At 34.7% G+C, this 23,322-nt stretch overlaps 1 protein-coding gene across 1 annotated transcript in view; it reads right to left on the reverse strand.

Annotated features, from left to right (window-relative positions):
- LOC127938740 (solute carrier family 35 member F1-like) overlaps window positions 1–23,322 on the reverse strand; it is a 76,700-nt gene that overhangs the window by 6,693 nt on the left and 46,685 nt on the right. Inside the window, exons 4-8 of the mRNA XM_052535569.1 lie at window positions 16,833–16,960; window positions 12,010–12,169; window positions 11,234–11,390; window positions 9,153–9,205; window positions 4,080–4,234 (exon numbers count right to left, since the gene is read on the reverse strand). Of these exons, the coding sequence (XP_052391529.1) occupies window positions 4,080–4,234; window positions 9,153–9,205; window positions 11,234–11,390; window positions 12,010–12,169; window positions 16,833–16,960 (653 nt within the window). The remainder of the gene's footprint in view (window positions 1–4,079; window positions 4,235–9,152; window positions 9,206–11,233; window positions 11,391–12,009; window positions 12,170–16,832; window positions 16,961–23,322) is intronic.

Raw genomic sequence — 23,322 nt, forward strand, 5'->3', positions numbered from 1 at the left:
TATATCCAACCTACATTTCCTCATGGAAAATGGTCCAAACAAGCCACAATGTGCAATTCAAAGCCTAACTACAGTGAGAACATGCGTCTGCCACACATCCATGGTTTTACCAAGATTTCAGGAAATTGAGCAACCCGTCAAGATCAGAACTCTATCATTACAGCTCATTTTTTTCTGAATAGGCTCAGCTGAACTGAACGTTGAAGGCTATTCAAATTTCAAACACACTCTCGTCTACTTCTGTCTGACAAGCGGCAAATCACTGTGAAAAACATGCAAGCACATTCTAAATGGTCTTAGCCAAGAGCGGATATATGCCAGTATCTGTCCGTCGCAGATATGGATTCATATACAGTGGGATCCAGAAGTCCGAGACCACTAGAACAAAATGCTTCTATTTTGCACATTTAATACATTTTGGATTAAATGTTTATAATACTGTATATTTTATATACCTATAAAATAGAATTATAATACAAATATTTATTATTATTATTATTATTAATGCATTTTTATTTTTGCTTAAATGAGACAGCAGCACTCAAGTTGTATAAATAAATTCTGCATGACTTTATTTTAGTATCAGTGAAACACTATTATAGTTTTTATTAATAATGTTTTTATTTTCCATTTTCATTTCATAATTTTGCTGTATTTTGTCATTTTTAATATTTTGGGGTGGTAATATGTCAACATAGGTTTTTATAATTTTTTTATTTCAGTTTTAAATTTAATTATTTTAGTAAATCAAGTTAATCTAAATGAAAATAAGAAATCTTACTTAGCAACTATACGTAAAAAAAAATTAAGTTCAATATTTTTCATACAATATATTTTATTTAATTTAATGTTTATTTTATTTAAATAATTCAATTATATATTTTTAATGGTTTTAGAATCAGTTAAATACTATTATAGTTTTTATTAATAGTTACATTTTTTTATATTTTCCATTTTCATTTTACAATTGTAATAATTTTGTTGTGTTTTTGTTTAGTTTTTTTTTTTTACGTCTACATGGTTTTTATTCATTTTTATTTCAGTTTTGAGCTTTAGTTACTTTAGCAAATCAAGTTAAACTAATTAAAATTAGAAATTTTCCTTAGCAACAATATGAAATAAAATAAGTAATGTTTTATGTAATTAACTTCTATTTAATTTCAAAAATACATGTTTAGATGTTTCTAATGGTTTTAGTTAACTATAATAACCTTTATTTAAGATGATCCAAAGAGTGTGAAAGCAAAAACATCTGAATGTCTGTACTGTACATTGCATGTCACAAATTAGCTTATTAGTGACCTACAAATAGTGCAGAATCTGAAATATTTCTCATACCTTTTACGTCCTTTCTTATTCATTTAATGACTTAACTGTAGTCTCAGACGTTTAGACTCCTCTAAACACACACAAGGACCTTGAGTTTGAGTCCTGAGGATGAGCAGAAACCAGGTTTCAGTAGACATAAGTCCAGACACAAAAATAAAGGAGATGAGACTGCAGGTGTAGGCTGCCGAACAGCAATAACAACAATGTGCAGAGAATCTGAGAGACATCTGATCACATTACAAATGGCTCTGGCATTCAGCTCAGGGCTGGGGAGAGATTCATTTGGAGCATGTTTGCCGGCTTCCTTTCACACTGATGTAACCCCTAGCCTTTATGTGTACAGCACAATGACCAGAGAGAAAAGAAAATGCTCTTTATATCATACCAGATATAACCATCAGATAGTAAAAACATCACATCACATAATAAAATCAGTATTACTTATAATGGTTATGGCTGTCAACGTAATGCATTCATTTAGTTACCATTTGTAACTTGGCAAAGCATTTAAAAAAAAAAAAATAATTACAACAGCCAACTTAAATGCTTATAAACAAATACCAGACGCAATATGACAATTATAACAAGTTTATTAATCTGCCACCCTTAATATTACTTAATATGGGTGCTTTTTCCAGCATATATTGATAAAGCTAGATGAATGACAAATTTAATTAATCAGCATATCATGTAATTAATTTGATAAAGAAATGTAATGATTGACAGCTCTGCATAAGGCTAATTATAAAATAGTTAAGGCTCTCAAATCTAACTGAGCTATGTTTATAGCTGTGGTAAAAAGCTTATGTGCACATTTTAAACACTAGGAGTGGGGAAAAAAATTCTACTAACTTCAATAAACAGTTTTTTCTAATATTTGTTTTTTTCTACTAATACAATTTTATTCAAAGGTTGTGTACTTAGTTACCAAGAAAATAAAATAAGAGAGAAGAAGGGAAAAAATAGTGTCATCTTAATAAAATAAAATAAAAACTCAATTATTTCTGTATGTTCCTGTATCTAGTGTATGTAAAATACCTAAATAAGCAAAACAAAACCTGATTCTCATCTTGCTCATTACAATATTACAAAAATAAAATGTATTTCTGAAATATATTACTATTCTGTATCTATACATATTGCTGAAATTAAGTAAACACAATCTTCTTATGTTATATTTCTACATTATATTATATTATATTATATTATATTATATTATATTATATTATATTATATTATATTATATTATATTATATTATATTATATTAATGCATGTCTACATGTCAATCAAACATTAACTGAAATTCATAATTATTTATGCATTTCAGAAAGAGACAGATGACAGCTGTGCTGAGCCTCTTCACACAAGGACATCCAAAACAATTCCAGAGATGCTTTAGATGTCATTACAGCTTTTGTTATCACTAAAAAACGCCGCTCTGCTCAGACCCAATCAGATTTTGTCGAGCCACTTCTAACTATTCCCAGCGAGCAGTAACCCGGAGCTTTCTGCCGAGGCTGGTTTCATATCCATCACTCTAATTGTATTTCATGAATCCTGAAGCTCAAAAACATGGTCCTAATACATTCACCTTACAAAAAAAAAAGTCAAGCAGTTTTATTCACCAGCAAAACATCCTCCGTACTTCCATACTTTACTTTAATAGCACCATGACCATTAAAACGAATCATTGTGATACTCCATATAATAATCAATTCAAAAGAAGCAGAATCTCTTTTTGTCCTCCAGACAGTGTAATCTGTACTAGACGAGAGGGAGTTTAAAACACTATGCTCATTGTACAGTATGACTAATGGCTTTAGTTGTAATGGTGGTGTTTAGAGATGAAGTCTCACATTGGGGCTGATGCCAATGTGCCTCTGAAATTCCCTGATAAATCATCTAGTGTGTTAGTGAAGAATCCTTGCTCGTTCATTTAAAGGCGTTGTATTATTGCATTGTGGATCTGCTTCAATTCAATGCTGCTTTTTAAAGAGGTTCTTACTGAAGGATGGAACCCAAAGGAACCCAATGGCAAAATCACAAAGAAGCACTGCTGTGAACAGGGTTTGAAATTAACCTTTTCACTCAACAACCAATTTGGTAACTAACCTTTTAAGATACCAGCAATTCAAAACTTCTACAGTACAAGCTAAAACTAAAATATCAGAAGAAAACCAGATTATAAGACAAAAATCATGGCTTAAATGTAAAGTATATTTATTATTAAACATGAATTGAAAGTTTTCTGTTTTCGACAGTCAATCGTTGCATAAAAAAAATACATTATGCTCTCAAATAAATTAACTCTCATTGACTTTACATATGAAACAAATAGAACAATAAAATTAGTTTCAACGTTAATTTTTTATTTTTTTCCAGAATATTAGAAAACATCTGAGTTAGAAAGTATTTGAGTTTTAAAGACAAGCACTTCATGTCCAGTGTGCGACCCTCTTTTCACTTGTTTTGCATATCTTCTGGTTGGAGAACATAATTTATTTTGGTAAGTTTTAATAAGATAATTGTTTGTTTTTCAACTGCATTTGGAAAGTTGAAAGGTGTTCATTTCAAACCCTGTCTGACACCCAAAACACCATTGCACTATGGACACTTTTATTTTCCTATTCAATATATTGTCATTTTAAACACACACATCTGTTTTTGCTCATCCTACCACGGGAAATTTGGTCATGCAAAACCAAATTTTTTTGGTGCAAGAAATCTTGTATATTATAAATATTCTAACCTTGTACTGGAACAGGAACAGGCCACAGAAGAGGCTGTACAGGTCGGCTGTCAGCAGAGAGAGGTTCACCGCTGTGGCGCTGGTTCTTTTAATTACCACTGGCATGAAACTGTACAAGCCAAACATGCACGCACTGAATCCAATGTACAGCAGCCCTAAGAGGACATAAAGAGTTAAAACCACATCAGTCACTATGAAAAATAAAAGAAAAATTCTTTCTTTTTACAAAAAATTTTTTGCTCAACAACCTTAAACAACCCTTAAAATAGTTACAATATAAAAATAAATATAAAAGAATTCAAAAAATGTAAAGTATATATTTAACTAAATCTATATTCATAGAATAGAAGAATAAAATAGTTTTTAATTTATTGTAATGTAATGATAACAACTATTAACTATTTAATAGAATGTCTTTTATATCACTCTGAAATCTCTTTCTTCTCACAATTACAGCTTAAATCAATATTTCATATGAACTGCACTATCCACGTTGCATCTGGGTCTTGATCCGATTTATTTAGCAATAATCACTGTACATTATCTCTTACTTATAATGCTTAACTATTCATGGCTGTGGACTTAAAATGTATTATAACCATGGTTACAATTTTACATGCTATTACGAGTACCTCTATATTATGCATTATAAGTACAGAGTTCATAGAAAACATTATAAACAACTTCTAATATATTACAGTACAGCATTATATTGAGGCTTCATGTTGTAAAGCGATACAGAGAAAGCCAGTGTGGAGTGTAGCGCAATATTCTTCTGTTAGCAGCATTCAGCTGTTTATGTCACAGAGGACAGAAAGTCAGCAGCTGTGATATTCTGCTCATAATTCATCCAGCACAATCATAATGGAATTGGATGGCACAAAAAAAATTTCATTATTCACTTGTGTTTTCTCAGGCCATTCATTTCAAAATGCGTTCGTAAAGGACACAACTTTTGTCCCAGCAGATGGAGATGCACCAGAAATGGAGACAGATAATGATAATTTGTTTTGAAATGAAAAAGCAGACAATACTAACAAAATCTGCTTCCCGTCTGGCATCCTACCAAGTCACCAATTTTGCTTTTGTAGGTAAATTGCATTTTTTTTTTTTTATGGGTTTTTTTTTTTCGGCTTGGGAAATATAAGGGGAAAATTCAGGATCTAAAAAATAAATAAATCATGAATTGTCCCATTACAAATATTAATACTGAATTAATACTGTAATGTTCAAAACAAGTATATTGTATATTTAGTTAGCCCTTTTATATTATCTGTACCATGGTATTCATTTACATTACATTGTACTACTAAAAACATGATATCACTATGATACCATTAAGTATCACAGCACTTTTTAAGAGTCTTTTTGTTAATGACAGTGCAGCTATCAAAGAAAAACTATACAGGATGTTAGGATTATATCCTACTATATGTTTCAGAGCTCACTGCTGTTCACACGCAGTTTGTTCTCAGGCTATGAAGATTCGGAGCTGAGCAGAAGGTTTCATAACTTATTCAGATGCCTTGCTAACACTATTTGGCGATGTAGCACATCAGAGAATTATAAGTTGTCACCTGCTATTCAGGGGAAGCTCAGATCTATGTGTAGGTGAGGATTTAATGTGACTCTGCTAACAAGAAAAAGAAAAAAAAGATTGAAATAAACTCGTAAAAAACAAAATATAATTAACTGGAGGTGATAACAATATTTTTAGAAAAATTTCAGTGTGGATCTGACAAAAACAATTAATTGCATTATATAACAAAACATGAAATGACACCACCGTTTTAGTATTTAAAAACTTTTATGTGTAAAAAAAAGTTGTGTGTAAAAGTGTTATGCTTGAAAACGCTTTAATTACCTTAAAATAAAAGCCATAGTTCACCCAAAAATGAGATTTTGCAGAAGATTTACTCACCCTTAGGCCATCAGATATGGAGAAATTTAGTTTTACATCGTTTGCTTACCAATGGACCCTCTGCAGTGAATGGGTGCCGTCAGAATAAGAGTCTAAACAGCTGATAAAAACATCATAATAATCCACAAGTAATCCACACAACTACTGTTGGTAAAAACTGTGCGTTTATAATAAATTTATAATCAAGACATTTTTTACTTAATTCATAAGTCCGTAAATCATAATAACATCCCGTAGTCTTCTCACATCAAATCCACCAACATATTAGTTTAGAACGGTTTTTGCTTGTAATTAGTGTTTTCATATTTCTCTCCTGATTCAGACGAGACAACTGTTTCACTGGATAAAGCAATATTATAGATAGAGGACTGGTATTTTAGTTGGAAACAACAACTGAAGTTACAAAACATCTTAATAATGGATTTGTCTGTTACAAACATGCATCTTAATTGATGGACTGAAGTCATCAGCTGTTTGGACTCTCATTCTGACGGCACCCAATCACTGCAGAGGATCCATTGTTGAGCAAGTGATGTAATGCAAAAATTTCTCAAAATCTGTTCTGATGAAGAAACAAACTAATCTTTGATAGCCTTAGGGTAAGTACATTTTTATAAAATTTTCATTTTGGGCTAAACTATTCCTTTAAGCACCAAAATGCTTTTGAAGCCACCACAGTATTTAGTATAAATATAATAAATGCAATGGTACACAAAAATAAATAAATAAAATTCTCATAGTTTTTCTAGGAAAGTGGCAACATAACTAATGCATTGTATTCAACATGCCCTCGTTATTTTTCAAGGGCATCACAGTTTTGGCGGGAGATGTTCCTTTTTCTGGCATAAAGCGCATGACTTGCAACAGCCCTGACAGTTAATGACGTTGCCCCCTCAAGCGACTCTAGACTTGCTAATGTCCCTGTGACAAGCCAGCATCCTCACGGGATCCAACCCAAACGCTGCCTTTGGCACAACCTCTCAACACTTCATCAAGCCGCACCGGGGCATCAATCTGGATTAAAATTAAGTGACTTCAAGGGTCATAAAATACACTGCATTTGAGAACACTAGTTTTGCCAAGTCTCACCTAAATGGGATTACAAACCGAATAATATTTGTAATTATTTCTAACAAGATGCATTTAACAGTAACCATGGTAAAATTACTGTAACGCACTGCCTGGAGTGGTTTACTGCTTTTTTGTGTTTGTGCATTCGTTTTCTAAGAAGATGTGAGTGGGCATGTGTATTCAAACATGGGGTCGCAGAATGCATAAGCAATTAATTTTGTTAATTGTCTTTTGTCAACAGTTTAAATATGCCTGTTATCATTTGTGAGGAAGTCAAATTGAAAGTCACATCGTGTGGTTATGTTGCCGCTCCAGCATCTCTCCCTGAGCTCAGCAGCACGTGCACAGCAATATTTAATCAGCCCCATCCGTTCACAGCTGTCTGGTGTTGTTTCTAAGGAGGTTTCAACACCAGACCCGTGTATATATGAGGGCAGTGCTATGAAAGCTGTTTTCAAAACTTGGTTGCACACAAGGTCCCTTGAAAGCGGGGGTCTGGATTGTGGTTTAGGCACTTTGTGATTTATATTTGCAATGAAAGCTATCCAGCCTAATTTGAGGAAACAAAGCGCTATTGATGATGCATATTTTGTTATATCTGTCACAAAGCATTCCAAAGATAAACGGAAAATGCTTACTGGTTGACAAACTAAATAGAATTCTTGTTAGAAATATGATCAGAAAAACACATGACTCGATTAATTCTTATTTTAATATATTTTAACATGTAATTTATTCCTGGGATGCAAAGCTGAATATTTAGCATCATTACTCCAGTCTTCAGTGTCACATGATCCTTCAGAAATCATTCTAATATGCTGATTTGGTGCAATAAAAACAAAATACCCTTATTTAGTGTAATATAAATAAATAAAAGTGTAAACTCATATAGAAGTACTTTTTGAAATTTATCCTTATGAAAAGAAGCGATAAAAAATAAAATTCTTAATGTCATGCAATTAATTAATTAATGTAATAAATCAAAAATTATCGTTGCCTTCTGACCAATACAACAATCTGTTATTTAAAATTGTAATATTTTTTCAATTTTACTGTATTTTTGATCAAATAAATGCTCTTTTGGGAGCATAAAAGACTAATAGCATTTAAGATAAAATTTCAGTGTCAGTGGTACATTGTGAAAGGAGACCAAGGGCCCTATTTTAATGATCTAAACGCAAAGTGTAAAGCTCATGGTGCAGGTGCACTCAGGTGTCCACATCCACTTTTGCCATTTTAACGATGGAAAAACGGTCCATTTTTGAAAATGGGTTGTCCCTATTCTCTTAATGAGAAATGGGTGTAACGTTCAATACACCAATCAGAGTGTCATCTCCCATTCCCTTTAAGAGGGAGATGCGCTCGCGCCATGGCGGATTGCTATTTACATGGTGGAATTTGTTGGCAGAAAAGCTGAATGCTTCTCAAACGAAGAAACCGATCTGCTCGCGCGTGAAGCATCTACGGGAAAAGCAGGATTCCACCAAAGCTCTGCACGATGAGTCATTTAATTTATATGTGTGTGTATTGGCACGATTGTTCAATTAATTAGCCAATTTCATTCATCATTATAAGTAGTAATAGGCTAAATTGCAAATAGGTAGCCTAATTCTAATACACACAATGACAATCCATCATTACATTTTTATATTTATGAAGCCTACACAATAATATTATTTTACACTGTAATCCTTTTGTTTTTAATATTTGGCATGTTTGTGTCATGCGCATCCCTGTGTGTAATAAGCAAAGTCAGCGAGCACTGTGGACCCGCCCAAAGGCGCGTTTTCTACCAACGCGCTCTTTAAATGACAAAAGCATTTTGCGCCATTGACTTTAGACTTTAGACCAGGTTTGAGCTGGTCTATGGTGCAGTCTATTTTCAGCTCCTTAAAATAGCAATGCGCCAGAACACACCTCTTTTTTAGACCATGGGCTCAAAAATGAGCGCAAATGCATTTGCTAATTAAACGACGTGGCGCTGGACAGGAAAATGTGAACGGCGCCAGACTGAAACTAGCAAACACACTTGCGCTGCGACAGGGCCCCAAGTGTTTAAACAGTCAAAATCACCAGCTTACCAATCTGCCAGTCCCACTGCACCTTCAGAAGTTCCTTGTGCTCCATAATGGCCCTGAAAAACAGAAACACAGCACAACTCCCATCAGCCACAGGTGAGCACAGCTGAGCTAGGGAAAAACTAGAACGTCAATAAAAGATAAATAGCGACAGCGCCGAAGTCTCAACAGCATGCTTCATTTTGACAGGTGGCCGATTTCGGCAACAATGGGCAGTGCGATAAATCCACCCAGCCTGAGCAAAGAGCAGTCAATCTCCCCTGAAGCCCTCCCGAACAGTCCGAGGGATTCTTGTGACACTCAGCCGGTTCTGTATGAGCTTTTCTGACTTACTAACAATGACAGGTCACCCCCCCCCCCCCCCCCAAAACAATCCTCTGGCCCTGTGTGACACCTCTGTAGAGCCATCACAAGGCTGCGCTGATGTTCTGTTGCCAAGGCTACAAGTCTCATCGTCCGACAGCATCTAAAGGCATCAGCGGGAGACCGTTCCTGAAGCCCTGAAGCCTTCAGATGAAACTATTTGATGCAGGCAGAGAGAGAATATTCTATATCCAGTGAGGTTGTCACTCTGCTTCCTCCAGAGCCTTTTATGAAGCAGTCAGACTTTAAGTGGAAGCAGGGTTTGACTGTCGTCCATAATTCCAGCCTGCTGTCAGATATGAATGCCTTTCAGCATAATTACACCCAACTGGCATGGGTAAACAGTGTCGTTGGCATTTATGTAAATACGCCACAAATATAGATGTTAAAGCGCATTGAAGCTCCGGCACCGGGGGAATAAAGGTGTTAGATGAGAATGCGACTCCAGCTGGAGCTGCTGAATGTTTGCTGCAGGACGCAGGCGGTCCAAATGGGCCTCGTTTGCAGATGGATAAAAAGACAGGAGACGAGAACATTCCAGTTGGCTCACGCTTGGAAGTAGCTGGGATGTGTGGTGCCGGAGATCCAAATGGCTCTGGTGGAAATGATAATTAAACATGCAGACTGTGTAAACGTCAAACTGTGAGGAGGATCTGAGGATGACTGCAATCCAATTATAAAAATCATTACATTCCTATGAAAAACGTGTGAAGGTGATGTGCTGTTAGAACATTAAATAATCATGGTTAAACAGTTGAGAGGGAATCCTAAGGAAACTTGGAGAAAAGTGTCTTTTTTAGAGTTCAGTGGTGATATACTATAGCGAGCAATAGATGACAGCAATTTTCATATAAATATAAAAATAGGAGAAATGAGAAAGAACAATGAAATATCTAATACTAGCTGATATATATATAAACTTTTGAAAGGTAGTATATATTGTGCATTCCTAATTTACAGTCATTCAAAAGTGGCCAATGCCAATATCACAGACAATGTCATTTTATATAGCAATTTCGATTTCAATTTAAGTGTAACTGTAAATTTAGCCCTGCTGTTTAGCCCCGCCCACCAATTCACGCATGCAGAGTAAATAACGAGAGAGACGAACGCAGGTCTACACAGAAACTAAACAATAAAGATGGCTCAGAAGACAACAAGATGCTGTCCAGTGCCAAGCTGTGCCAAAACAGTCTTTGCATTGAATTTCCCTCTGATGCCAACATTAGGAAAGAGTGGATTAACTTTATTATTAATGTAATTCCAGACTGCGTCAGTATGAACTTGGTCCTTTGTTCACTTCAAAAAACATGATTTAGATGTAATAGACCATTTTCTGTCCTGCTTTGACCCCCTCATCAGAACGCTCTGTTTGAATAGCTGTGGTGGATTGTAGACTCAGGAGTAAACGCCCACTGCTGTGATTGGCTAACAGTTGTGTATGTTTGTCAGCCTACATCCTTAAATGGATGCTGCTGTGATTTAGGTTAAAAACGCGTAAATACTCAGTACATATCAAAAGATCATTATAACAGACCAAGTAATAATTACTCACACTTGTATGTCGCAACATTTCTGTCGGATCTGATATAGTCAGTACAAAATAAATACAAATAATAATAATAATAATATTGATAACATTATAAGTGGACCTCAGAGAACAGTAGATAATAACAAAGGCAGTTCATGATCCCTTTAAAAGTTCATAATAAGAGACTCACAGCTGGATACCACTGAAGAAGGAGCCAAAGAGACCCATCATTCCCAGGAATTCGACCCGGCTCAGGTTTTTTACGATGAACTCCTCACATACGTTGGAGATGCCGTAGAGCGTCGCACCCGCAAGAACCAATAAATCCCCCATGAGTTTATGGTCCCCTGTATAGATCAGACATTAGTGTTATATTAGGTCATACACCTTTCAGCAGAAATATATATTAAAAAAATGTACTCGAATTCAAACTCAAAACTTAAAAAAAAAAAAAAAATGACAATGAAAATGTTATTTTAGTTTCTGTAGCTTAAAATCAAAGCAATACATATGTAAGAAATCTCAATTCTCCGGAAACACAACACACATACTAATAAAACATATACTTAACACTGCAAGTCACTCTGAAAAAAAGCATCTGCCAAATGCATAAATGTAAATGTAACATTCACTCAGTGGTAGGTACATTATTCAGAGACAACTCAAACAACAGTAGAATTGCTGCAAATTAGTGTGATTTTCATTAGACTGCCCTGTGGGGAAAGCTGTGTGTGAAATTGTAAGCACAAGCCCCTACTGTCCATTCATATTTAATAAAGTACTCTGAAACTGAATCAGTCCGCATGAGCCAGGATTCTCAGGAGGATTGGGCAGTGCTTTACTCTGATGTAATGTCTGGACTATGGCTGCATGTGATACAAAGCACCACCCAGGGGAAACGAGAGAGGGTTATTGTGTGGGATAATATTCAGAGTGTACCACGGCATTGTGAAGGGACGGACTTACCGAGGCCTTGCTGTCGGCCCACCATGACGTCTGCGCCCACCATGCAGCCCATGCCCAGGAGACACACGCCCACACCCACAAAGTGCAGCACTTTATACCTGACTAACAAGAAGAACCACGACAGCAGCAACACCACAGGGATCACGAAGCAGTCCAGCAGCTGTGGAATACATCGAAAAACTGTATTCAATAAAAAAAACGGAATATGTTTTGACATCCCATATTCATGCAAAATAACTCACAAAAAGCATTTTTAAATTCAAACTCAATTATAGAAGATAAGACGACAGACAGAATGATAGTTGATCGATAAATAGAACGACAGAACAATAGAATGATTGAATGATTGATAGAATAGATAGAATGACAGATAGAACGATAGTTGACTGATAGAATGACAGAACAACAGAACGATAGATATAACCATAGAACGATAGATAGTATGACAGATACATAGACAGACAGAATGGTAGTTGACTGATAGATTGATAGAATGACAGATAGAACGACAGACAGATAGATAGATAGAACGACAGAAAGATAGGTGATAAATGGATAGAATGACAGGCAGATTGATAGAATAGAACGATAAATAGATAGACAGAATGAAAGTTAACTGATAGATGGAACAACAGACAGACAGACAGACAGACAGAGAGACAGAGAGACAGAGATAGATAGATAGATAGATAGATAGATAGATAGATAGATAGATAGATAGATAGATAGATAGATAGATAGATAGATAGATAGATAGATAGATAGATAGATAGATAGATAGATAGATAGATATTCCTCTAGTGTGGTAGAAAAGACATTTCATAAGGCCTCAATGACTGAAGGACACACAAGAGATATAATGATCATAAATCACAATCATAAAATGCATACTACGCCTCCATTTATGCACCATAATCAGAGACATTTGTTCAAACAAAATTTTGGGCTTTAAAATGAAAAAAAGAGAAAAGGAGAAAAAGGAGAACATATAAGCAGAAATAGTCAAGACATTTGCATTCTAGACCTCAGCCAACACCATGACCATCTATAACAAGTAATCATCTACCTTTAATGGGCAAATGTTTAAAAGAGTGGCTCCATCGCATGCTTCGGCATGACTGCCTATTAATATTGATGAGCCACTGTGTAACCTCATTACTGTCTATATAAAAATGTTAAAATACACTTGTTGTGAACCACGGGGGAAACAGCACGCAAAAGTTTGGGAGGTAGGAAGCATCTCTTTCACAGTGAAGAGATAAACATGATACGCTCCCGTGTGGGATGAGCAGCAATCCGACTGACCTCAGCAAACAAGCTGTCGAGTTAGACTAGAAACCTGAGAATGTTTCCTGGGGGCTGTTTCATGAAAGAAGTTTACCAAATAAGCCAGGCTTATTTTAGTTAGTCTGACTTATTTTCACATGATTTGGTTTCATAAAGCAAACTTACCATAGCTCAAGCTCAGTCACTCTGGCATGTTGGGAAACTAACCTGGTCCGGAGCAGGCTAACTGTCAGGCTAAGCTGGGCTCCTCTAACACTGACCAATAGGAACGCATTGATAATACAACCGACCTAAATTAGACATAAATACAATAATACATTGTCTCTCAATTCTGAGTTTATATCCTGCAAATTGCGAGATGTAAACTCAAAATTTGTAGAAAAGTCATCAGAAGTGCCAGTTGTTTATTGCGAGAAACAAGTCAGAATTGTGAGATGTAAACTCAGAATAGTGAGAAAAAAAGTCAGAATTATGAGATAAAAAGCAATTAGCTTCTTTCTCATCCTGTGGCAGAAACAAGCTTCCATAGGTTTCTCATCTAACACCACCAAAGCGTCGCTCATCTATAGTATTTATATTAAAGTTGGTTGCACACCAATGCAGTAGTAATTTGTAACTCTGGTGGCATGCTCCAGGGATTCGGTGTTTGATTGACCTGCTGACGCTGCTGTCTCCAGTGGTTCTGAGCTGTATGAACTGTACCACAGTGAGAATCTAATTCTCTTTTGTGCTTGGTAGAGAACACAGAGACAGATAACACACACAGGTCAGGCTGCACAGGCACCAGAGTAGTCCTGAACTGGCTGTACCTGCTGATTGGTCGCAGTGCGCACGTTCAAAAAATAAGACTCTTGAAAACAAATCAGTGCATGTGTGCAGGGACATCATGCACCTATTATTTTGAGGTAGTTTTGGCTCACTGGATGCCCTAGGCAAGATAAAACATGACCCAAACAATATGGTAGTTCTATGTACAGTACATGTGTAAGACATGTTGAAATAATAGTAATGTTGCCTGCAAGTGGACGAGTTTCAGATTCTGAGCAATTATACAGTATTATTGTGTTTAATAAACTGAGCTAAACTGCAACTTGACTTGCAGTGATCATGCAGTTTCAATGTATAGATTAGAGCAACTTTGATATTTTTATAAAAATTCTGTTCCACAAAAAGAAATCATATTTGAAATTCACAATGATTACGCTGTTTATTTGCATGCATTGTCTGCTTATGTTTTCCCCTAATTCACTAAAGGAAAAAGTTAATTGCAATTCTTGTGTCTGATTAAACTTGATTGAGTGTGGATTGTGAATAAGATGCACATTTGTGCACTTAAAAAATCACATACGTAAACTTAGCAGTCGTTTAGTGAATTTGCCTACCACAAAAAATATTTAAACAAGTATGCAAAGTACTTGACTGAAACTTGCAACTTGATTAAACTTGGGTTGTAAATAAGACTGGAAATATTATGTGCAAAAGCATCATAAGCATACTGAAAAAAAGTACCTTTATCTACATTTTGAAAAATATGTACCAAAACATATCTTTTATTACTGTTGTTCTAGCTGAAATGAACACTGCTGGCAGTGTTCCAACAACTTTTGGGCAGAATATAGACTAAAAGAATTAACTTTTTTGCAGTTTTTTGCAAAATACTATGTTATGACCTGAAAACAGTTTTACCATAGTGCATCATTTGTAAACTAATACATTTTGAGCTTTGCATCACATAACCAGCTTCATATGTATAGCTTTTCTGATGTAGTAAATTTGCTCTATAGCTCACCCGATAAATATTGCACTTGCAATACAGAGTCATGTAAAACACAAAAAGAGCATTAAGCTTTTAAGCACCACTTTGGACAATTTATTTCCAAAATGCTGTGACATGTTCAACAAGAGCTTAATAAAACATTGCCATATGGATAAAATTGAAAGCACTTTTATTGCCACTCACAAGTGTTTTGAAACATGAAAGAAATGTAATGTAATTTTGCAGAAATAACAAATGTTTGATTTAACAGAGTGACGTATATGATAATACAATTTCTAATTTAAAGCAAATAATCTGTGGAAGGCTCAATTCAATTTGACTCACCAAATTTTGCCATGTAAATGGGTGATTTCTGACACTTTTAAAGAGATTATACGTCAAAAAATAAAAAGAAATCTGTCAATAATTACTCACCCTTATGTCATTCCATACCCGTAAGATCTTCGTTCATCTTTGAAACATAAATTAAGAGCTCTCTGACACTCCATTGACACCAAGGTACAGTAACTACCACAGTCAAAGCACAAAAATGTAGTAAGATCATTGTTAAAATGGTCTATGTAACATCAGTGTTTCAACCATAATTTTACAAAGCTACGAGAATACTTTTGGTGTGCGAAGAAATTAAAAAATAAAGACTTGTGCTGTGACTTGTGTACGAGCAGAAGAGAGCATGCACATGCATTGTGTAACTCTCGATAATGAAGGTAGATAGTAACTTGGGGGAGAAGAATTGATAAAATAAAGTTATTATTTTTGTGTACAAAAAGTGTTATCATAGCTTCATAAAATTACGGTTGAATCACTGATGTCACATGGACTATTTTATCAATGTTCTTGGTACCTTTCTGGGCCTTGAACGTGGCCGTTACCTTGCTGTCTATGGAGGGTCAGAAAGCTCTCGGATTTCATATAAAATATCTTAATTTGTGTTCCCAAGATGAACGAAGGTCTAACCAATTTGGAATGACATGAGGGTAATTAATGAGAGAATTTTTTTTTGGGTGAACTATTCTATACAAGCAAACTTCACGAAAAAATAGTGCAAATAGGGGTTAGTACTTTTTTACAAGCTGCAATCAATACCCACAAAAATCTGAAAGGGCATGATGCCTTTGTGCTGTTTGTTTGTTTTTTGGGGCAGCATCTGTATTTACCTATCATAATGCTATGGGCTCTTATCACCAAAAACAAATCTATAACACCACCGCACAGTCTTGTTTTAAGATGTACTCTGTTGTGCACATTATAAAATCCTTATCGATCAGAGCTGATTCTCTCAGTTACGCCTGCAGGTCTGATAAAAGCCTGTCTGAATGTCCCTTTTAATGTCTAATGGTAGGGTAGGCTAGACTAATACATGACAGCATGCCAGCACATTTGCTAACAAATAGTTGATGACAATCTTTGCATCAACAAGGGCGCTTGTAATGACCATCGGTGATGGCAATAGAGTGACGAAGTGAAGAAAAATCGATCATATTCTCTGCTGGAATCTCTAATAATCATAGAGACCTCCTCTGGCCACTAATCAAACACCATTAGCAGTGACGTGAATAAGGCTCTTTCAGCACTAACAGCGCTGTAATGAAGATTAAATGACAAGTGCAATGTGAAGCAAACAGGCAAGATTTAACTGCCAGTCGGACAGACCCAATAAAAGCCTCAAGCCACTGCCTTTTTGCTTCTTAGGTTTCATAATCTGTCTTTTCTTTCCTTCGCAAGGCACAAACACAGACTCGTAAACATCTTAATATACCTGAACGCTGGTCAGTGTGGTGTACTGGTAGGCTTTGATGACCAGGTAATTAGCCTCTATATCAATCAATCCCAGAATCATGTACTTCCACCATCTTCTTTTCAGTATCGCCAGCAGATTCTCTTCTCCTGTGGGAAAACGTGAAGTTGCATGGTGAATTCACTTATTAAGACAGTCTCCTGTGCTATAATCCATTTTGTACGATCAATACAAACTTGTATGTGCAAACTGGTTGGGAAAACGATTAATTGTTTGAAGTGCTTTGAAGTCAAGCAGGTTGAAACCTGCTATTAAAATCATCCATGTTGTGTAATCCAGTTTAAACAGAACATTATCCTGGATCAACCCTCTTTTGCTGATCATCAAAATACTTGACCAGATATTAAGGTTAGATTAGATTACAGCAGATGGTACCATATGATAAATCAAAAATTACTCCAAAATAAATAAGTGATTTGTTCATACACTACCATTTTTGGGAAGAAATTCTGTTATTCAGCAAGGATACATTCAATTGATAAAAAATAATTGACAGTAAAGACATTTATATTGTTCAAATATATATTTTTAAATGAAATAATACTCTTTTGAACTTATTCATTAAAGAATCCTGAAAAAATGTATCAAACTTTGCACAAAAATATTAAGCAGCACAACTGTTTTCAACAATAAGATATGTTTCATGAGCAGCAAATCAGCACATTAGAGTGATTTCTAAAGGATCACGTGACACTGAAGATACTGAAAATTAACGTTTGTATCCATAGAAATAAATTGGCTTTTAAAATATTTTCAAATAGAAAACAGTTATTTTAAATTGTAAACATTTTTCACAATATTTGCATTTTTACAGTACTTTTTATAAAATAATTACAGCCTTGGAGAGCATAAGAGACTTCTGATGTCAGAGTACAACTTAAATTTTCCACAATCCATATTTTGTAAAAGCTTGTTTGTCAGTTTCCAAGAAACTAAAGATTAATCAAAAACAGCTCTTGTCTACCGATCCTACGGTGAAGAGATAATATACAACAGCCAGTTTTCTTTCTGCACAGAGGGGTTTTATTAAAATACTGCAGCAATCTCTTGACACAGCAAAGCTGCTTCTGAAATAAATAGGATTTTTCTATAGGATCCTAACGGCAGAAGCACTGAAGGAAAAAAACCAAGACGAATGGAACTTAAGAACAAAAGTCTTTGCAGATTCAATTCAATTCAAGTTTATTTGTACAGTGCTTTTAACGATACAAATCATTGCAAAGCAACATTCAGCAGACATTCAGTTTCCCCATTATGCATATTATTTAAATTAGGGAAGTGGAAATGTGATCACCAAGTTTCTCTTGCAGTCTGTCCTCCTCACTTGTTTTGATTTTCTAACTGAACACAATCTCTCTGGAGTAAAGATACTTATTCTTGACATATTCCAAAAACTTTTAACGGATGATGGATTGGATTTTTTTGAAAGCCCTTAGAAGTTCATTGATTCATTATGCCTTTTCAACATGTCAAACTCTCGAGGTGTTGAAAAGCAGTGAAAAGGCGATATAGATAATCGCTCTAATCTAATCAAACACAAAACAAATGTTTTGTTCTTGCATCCTAACTTTAATTAGGAAATTAAAATTCAGGACAACTGGTAAAGTCAAGAGAACATCTGCACACCAAAAAAGCAAAATCTCTGAATGAGCCGATGGTAGAGCAGCAAGAATATAAAAAAAAATCGTATGTCAAGTGTTAGCTTTCATCTGTATGCTGTGATTGTAAAAAAAATAAAAAAATAAGAAGTGAACAATTAATTTTACTGTATGTTTCATTACCGGCCGATGATCTTTATTTATATTTATTATTTATGTAAAACCACATTAACTGAATTAACAACAGTAATTAAGCTTTTAAGTGTGACTGTTAAAGGGTTTCAAAGAATAAAATGACTGAAAAATGACATGAGAATCTCATAAGAAAAGATGAAATGAGATGTTACTGTACACGCAAAGGCAGATCTAATTTTTTATATTCAATGACAATCAAATCCTGCAGATGTCACATCCTTTCGCAAACATGTAAAGAGAAAGCATGTCTCCCCAATCAAACATTTTAATACAGATTACAGTAACCGGAGACCTAATAACATTTGCGGATGTCTCTCAGTGGGGTCAGATTTGACAATCAGGAGAAGAGTCATTTAAATCCTCTTCATCTGTAAGCAACAACATAGGATAAAAGCACTGGAAATATGATCGAAGCAGCAGATTTAAAATCTCTCAGAAGAGAGAGTAGATATGAGCACAAGTTGTGACTTATATAATGTCATTATTATAAAATATTTGGTAACACTTTCGTTTAGGGACCAACTATTAACTACTGCATATTAGCATGCTAGTATATTGGCTGTTAATAAGTACTTATAGATCCCTTAATCCTACCCCATACCTAAACTTAACAACTACCTTACTAACTATTAATAAGCAACAAATTGGAAGTTTAGTGATGCAAAAGTAGTAGTTAATAATGAAAACTGGTCCCCAAACTAATGTGTGACAAAATATTTATATAATTTAGTATATCAGATCATATTTTTATGTATTTACTCAGGGATATGATGCAAGCAGACAAATCCTCTAATAAAATCCTCTAATCTTTGGTTAGATGACATTCCAGGGCATTCTGGAATGGAAAGGAATGAAATTAAATAAAATGCAATACAATAAGATAAAAATTAAATATCCTTTATATATATATATGTATCTGTATATATATCCATTTTATAAATATCTTTCCACACAAAAGCAAAGATAAAACAGTTATAGAAAAAAAAAAGAGTTGGAATGACATGTTGGTGATTAAATGATGACAGAATATTTTGAGTACTTGCACTCTCCCTCTCAGCTTTATTATGATATATGACACAGAATCGTTCATCGTTCTCCATGAGGCATATCATTTTGCTTTTGAATCATGTTATCTATTAGCACCTCCCATTCTTGAGAATGTTAATGGTGTGTGCCATTATATTGATTTTAACACAATTCACATTGTCACATTCAGCAGCTGTGACAAAGATTTCATCATAGTGCTTGTTAAAGGGACTGACTGCGGAGAGCATGCTGGTCAAACAAGGAAGAGAAAATGACTCTTAAAGACAGGTCATTCTGAGAGACCATATAATAATCCCATTCCCAGAGAGGACTGACAAATCCCACTGTGTTCCCAGAGTTTCTAAAACTGGCAGCTGCGAATGAGACTGGCTGCTGGTTGTTCTTACATTTTAAGGAAACATTTTAATACTATATATTATAAACAAAATGTAATGTAAATGTAAACAAAAATGCTAGGATGTGATGATCAAAAGTGACAGGAAAGTCATTTTCAATGTTACCAAAGAAAAATTTATTTTGTATAAGTGCTTTTCTTTTGAACTTTCTAAATCCTGAAAAAAGTATCATGGTTTCCACAAAAATATTAATCAGCATAACTGTTTTCAATAATAAGAAATATTTCTTGAGCAGAAAATCCGAATATTAGAATGATTTCTGAAGGATCATGTGACACTGAAGACTGGAGTAATGATACATTAATTTTGATAAATTTCAGCTTTGCATAACAGGATTAAATTACATTTTTAAATATATTCAAATAGAATATAGATATTTTAAACTGTAATAATATTACTGCTTTTATTACATTTTTGATCAAATAAATGCAGCCTTGCTGAGCACAAAAGATGTCTTTAAAAAACATATTAAAGGGGTCATATGATGCGATTTCAAGTTTTCCTTTCTCTTTGAAGTGTTACAAGCTGTTCGTGAATAGATAAGGTCTGTTAAGTTGCAAAGACTAAAGTCTCAAACCCAGAGAGATATTCTTTATTAAAGTTAAGAATTGTCCACACCTCCCTAAAACGCCTCGTTTAAACACGGCCCCACGCCTACGTCATGATGTGGGAAGATTTGCATAACGCCGCCCAAATGTTCACGCAAAGAAAGAAGGCTTAACTTTGAACAGTTGTGTATCCTGAAATGTATAAATCTAGATGTGTGTTTGTCTGTATTTATATATGATACATTAAACATTTATTCTAACTTCCATACAGTACATACTGTACGCAGACATCATTTTAAAAATGGTCTCTTCTGCATCATTTAATAAAAAACTGTTGTCATTTTCAGTAGAAAATACACTCAAATGGGATAGTTCACCCCAAAATGTCATCATTTATTCATCCTCAAGATGTCCCAAACCTGTATGAGTTTCTTTCTACTGTTGAACACACAGAAAAAAATATATTCATGAAACTCATGAAATTCAATGAACAACTTGAAGGTGAGTAAATGATGACATCATTTTTCATTTTTTGGGGGGGAACTATCACTTTAAAAAAAAATTAAACTTTACTGCCTGTTGCTAGTTAGTAGTAGACTAAACTAGACGTGGACATCTGTGTTGATGCTATGATGTAGAATAAACCCCAAAGAAAAGCCTGAAGCTATGCAATGCATTAGTCAAGACATAACAGCTGTACTCACATAACACAGAACATAAGTCACTTATGATAAAAGCAGCCGTTAAATCAATAAATCATGCAGAAATCCTCTGTGAAGCCTATTTCCAGGTGGACATCAGAGACTGGAGACTGATTTCAAAGAACAGATTCAATTAATGAAAATGATGCATATTATGTATATATTATATTGTTCAATAATTCTTGTGTTCTGCACAAGAAAGAAAATTGTACGGAATTGTAATGACATGAGAGTGATGACAATTTTAATTTTTCAGTGATCTATTTCTTTAAGATCCTCCCTAAAGAGCTCACATATGGCATAGTAAATACACGGCCAACAAGTAAAATTAGTATTTAAAATATTAATCAGTGTGCTACACTGTTGTCAAACAACTTCATTACATTGTATACTTAATTCAGCAAGTGATGTTTGGTTTTCATGTGGTTTGTTTGCATTTTAACCATTTAAAGCTTACTGTATCATATTTGATACACAATCTACTAAATGCCTTATGTCATCTGATTGATAGTTCATACTTTTTTAACAAGTAAAAGGCCCTTTATTTCCCATTCAGACTGTATATTGTATTACTGTGAAAACCATACTGCTTTTTATCACTTAAATCCAAGAATAACTTACACTGTTGGTAAAATTTCAAGATGAAAACTTACTGGACTGAAGCAGCTGTGACCTAGATTATCCATACATTTTGGAAAATCTTGTTAAAATGAGAATATAAAATACATTACAAGCAATCAAATTTTTCATTTTACTTTAGTCTTACACAAGAATAGTCAAAGTGAAGTTTAAAAAAATAGTAAATATTAACATGGCCTTATAAATATCAGCAACTACTTGGTTTGGGCATATAAATAAAACTCATGTGAGCTTCATATTCTCTTATATCATATACTGTATATGAGTCTCAAAAGCCTGATGTAACAAATATGATACTCGTATATGCAAACTTAATTTGTTTCACTTTTCAGATTTTGTCTAAAGGCTCATTAAACTGTTTCTTAAAAAAAATCCAAGTTAATTTTGCTACCATTTATTCATCACATTGTAAATGGATGCTCAAAATGTATCAATGGCAAATGTAGTAAGTAGGTCATCCATGCATACAGTCATACTGTGCTTCATCTACATCTAGACATTTTCACCTAAAGCAAAAATTATGGAAGCGTGTCAAATACACACACACACACACACATAGGGGTGCTTTTGTGAAAAGTGGGGACATCCCATAGACGTAATGGTTTTTATACTGTAGAAACTGTACATTCTTTGGCCTTACATCAACCCTACACCTAACCCTAACCCTCACAGGAAACTTTGTGCATTTTTACTTTCTCAGAAAAACTCATTTTTTTATGGTTTATAAGCGTTTTGAAAAATGGGGACATGGGTTATGTCCTCATAAGTCACCCTCTCCTTGTTATACCTGTGTCATACCCATGTCATTATACAAAGTTGTGCCCTGATATGTCACAAAAACATGCACTCACACACACAAATAAAATACAAGTAAATGCATATGTTCATTTATTTATTAAAATTTTTTTTTACAGTTTTTGAACTGTCCTTGTGAAAACCAGTGTTATTATGCTCTGAATTCTACATGTTTTAGAGTGCATTCAAGATATATTTTATCCGTAAGCGTGTTGTTCGCTAGGAATCAAATCCATGACCTTGGCATTAACAAGACCTTTGTGAGTTTAGCTACAGAAATATGATTGTACAAAAGCAGTGTCTGTGCCAATGCAGACTCACTCCAACAAAACATCCAAAAAATTGCATTGAATATATGAGTGTGTGGCCGTGAATGGCTTATTCACACTCAACACCATGCCCCATCATCGTGTGGACACAGTTTATTGATTATCTGTCCATGGGGGGAACAGGATAGAGTCGAGGTGCTGTGGCAATGCAAACAATAAATCTCTTCCCTCAGTCCTGCCAGCTCAACACTTCTAATCTGTGTC

Source organism: Carassius gibelio, chromosome A20 (assembly GCF_023724105.1).
Source record: "Carassius gibelio isolate Cgi1373 ecotype wild population from Czech Republic chromosome A20, carGib1.2-hapl.c, whole genome shotgun sequence".
Lineage (NCBI taxonomy): Eukaryota > Metazoa > Chordata > Actinopteri > Cypriniformes > Cyprinidae > Carassius > Carassius gibelio.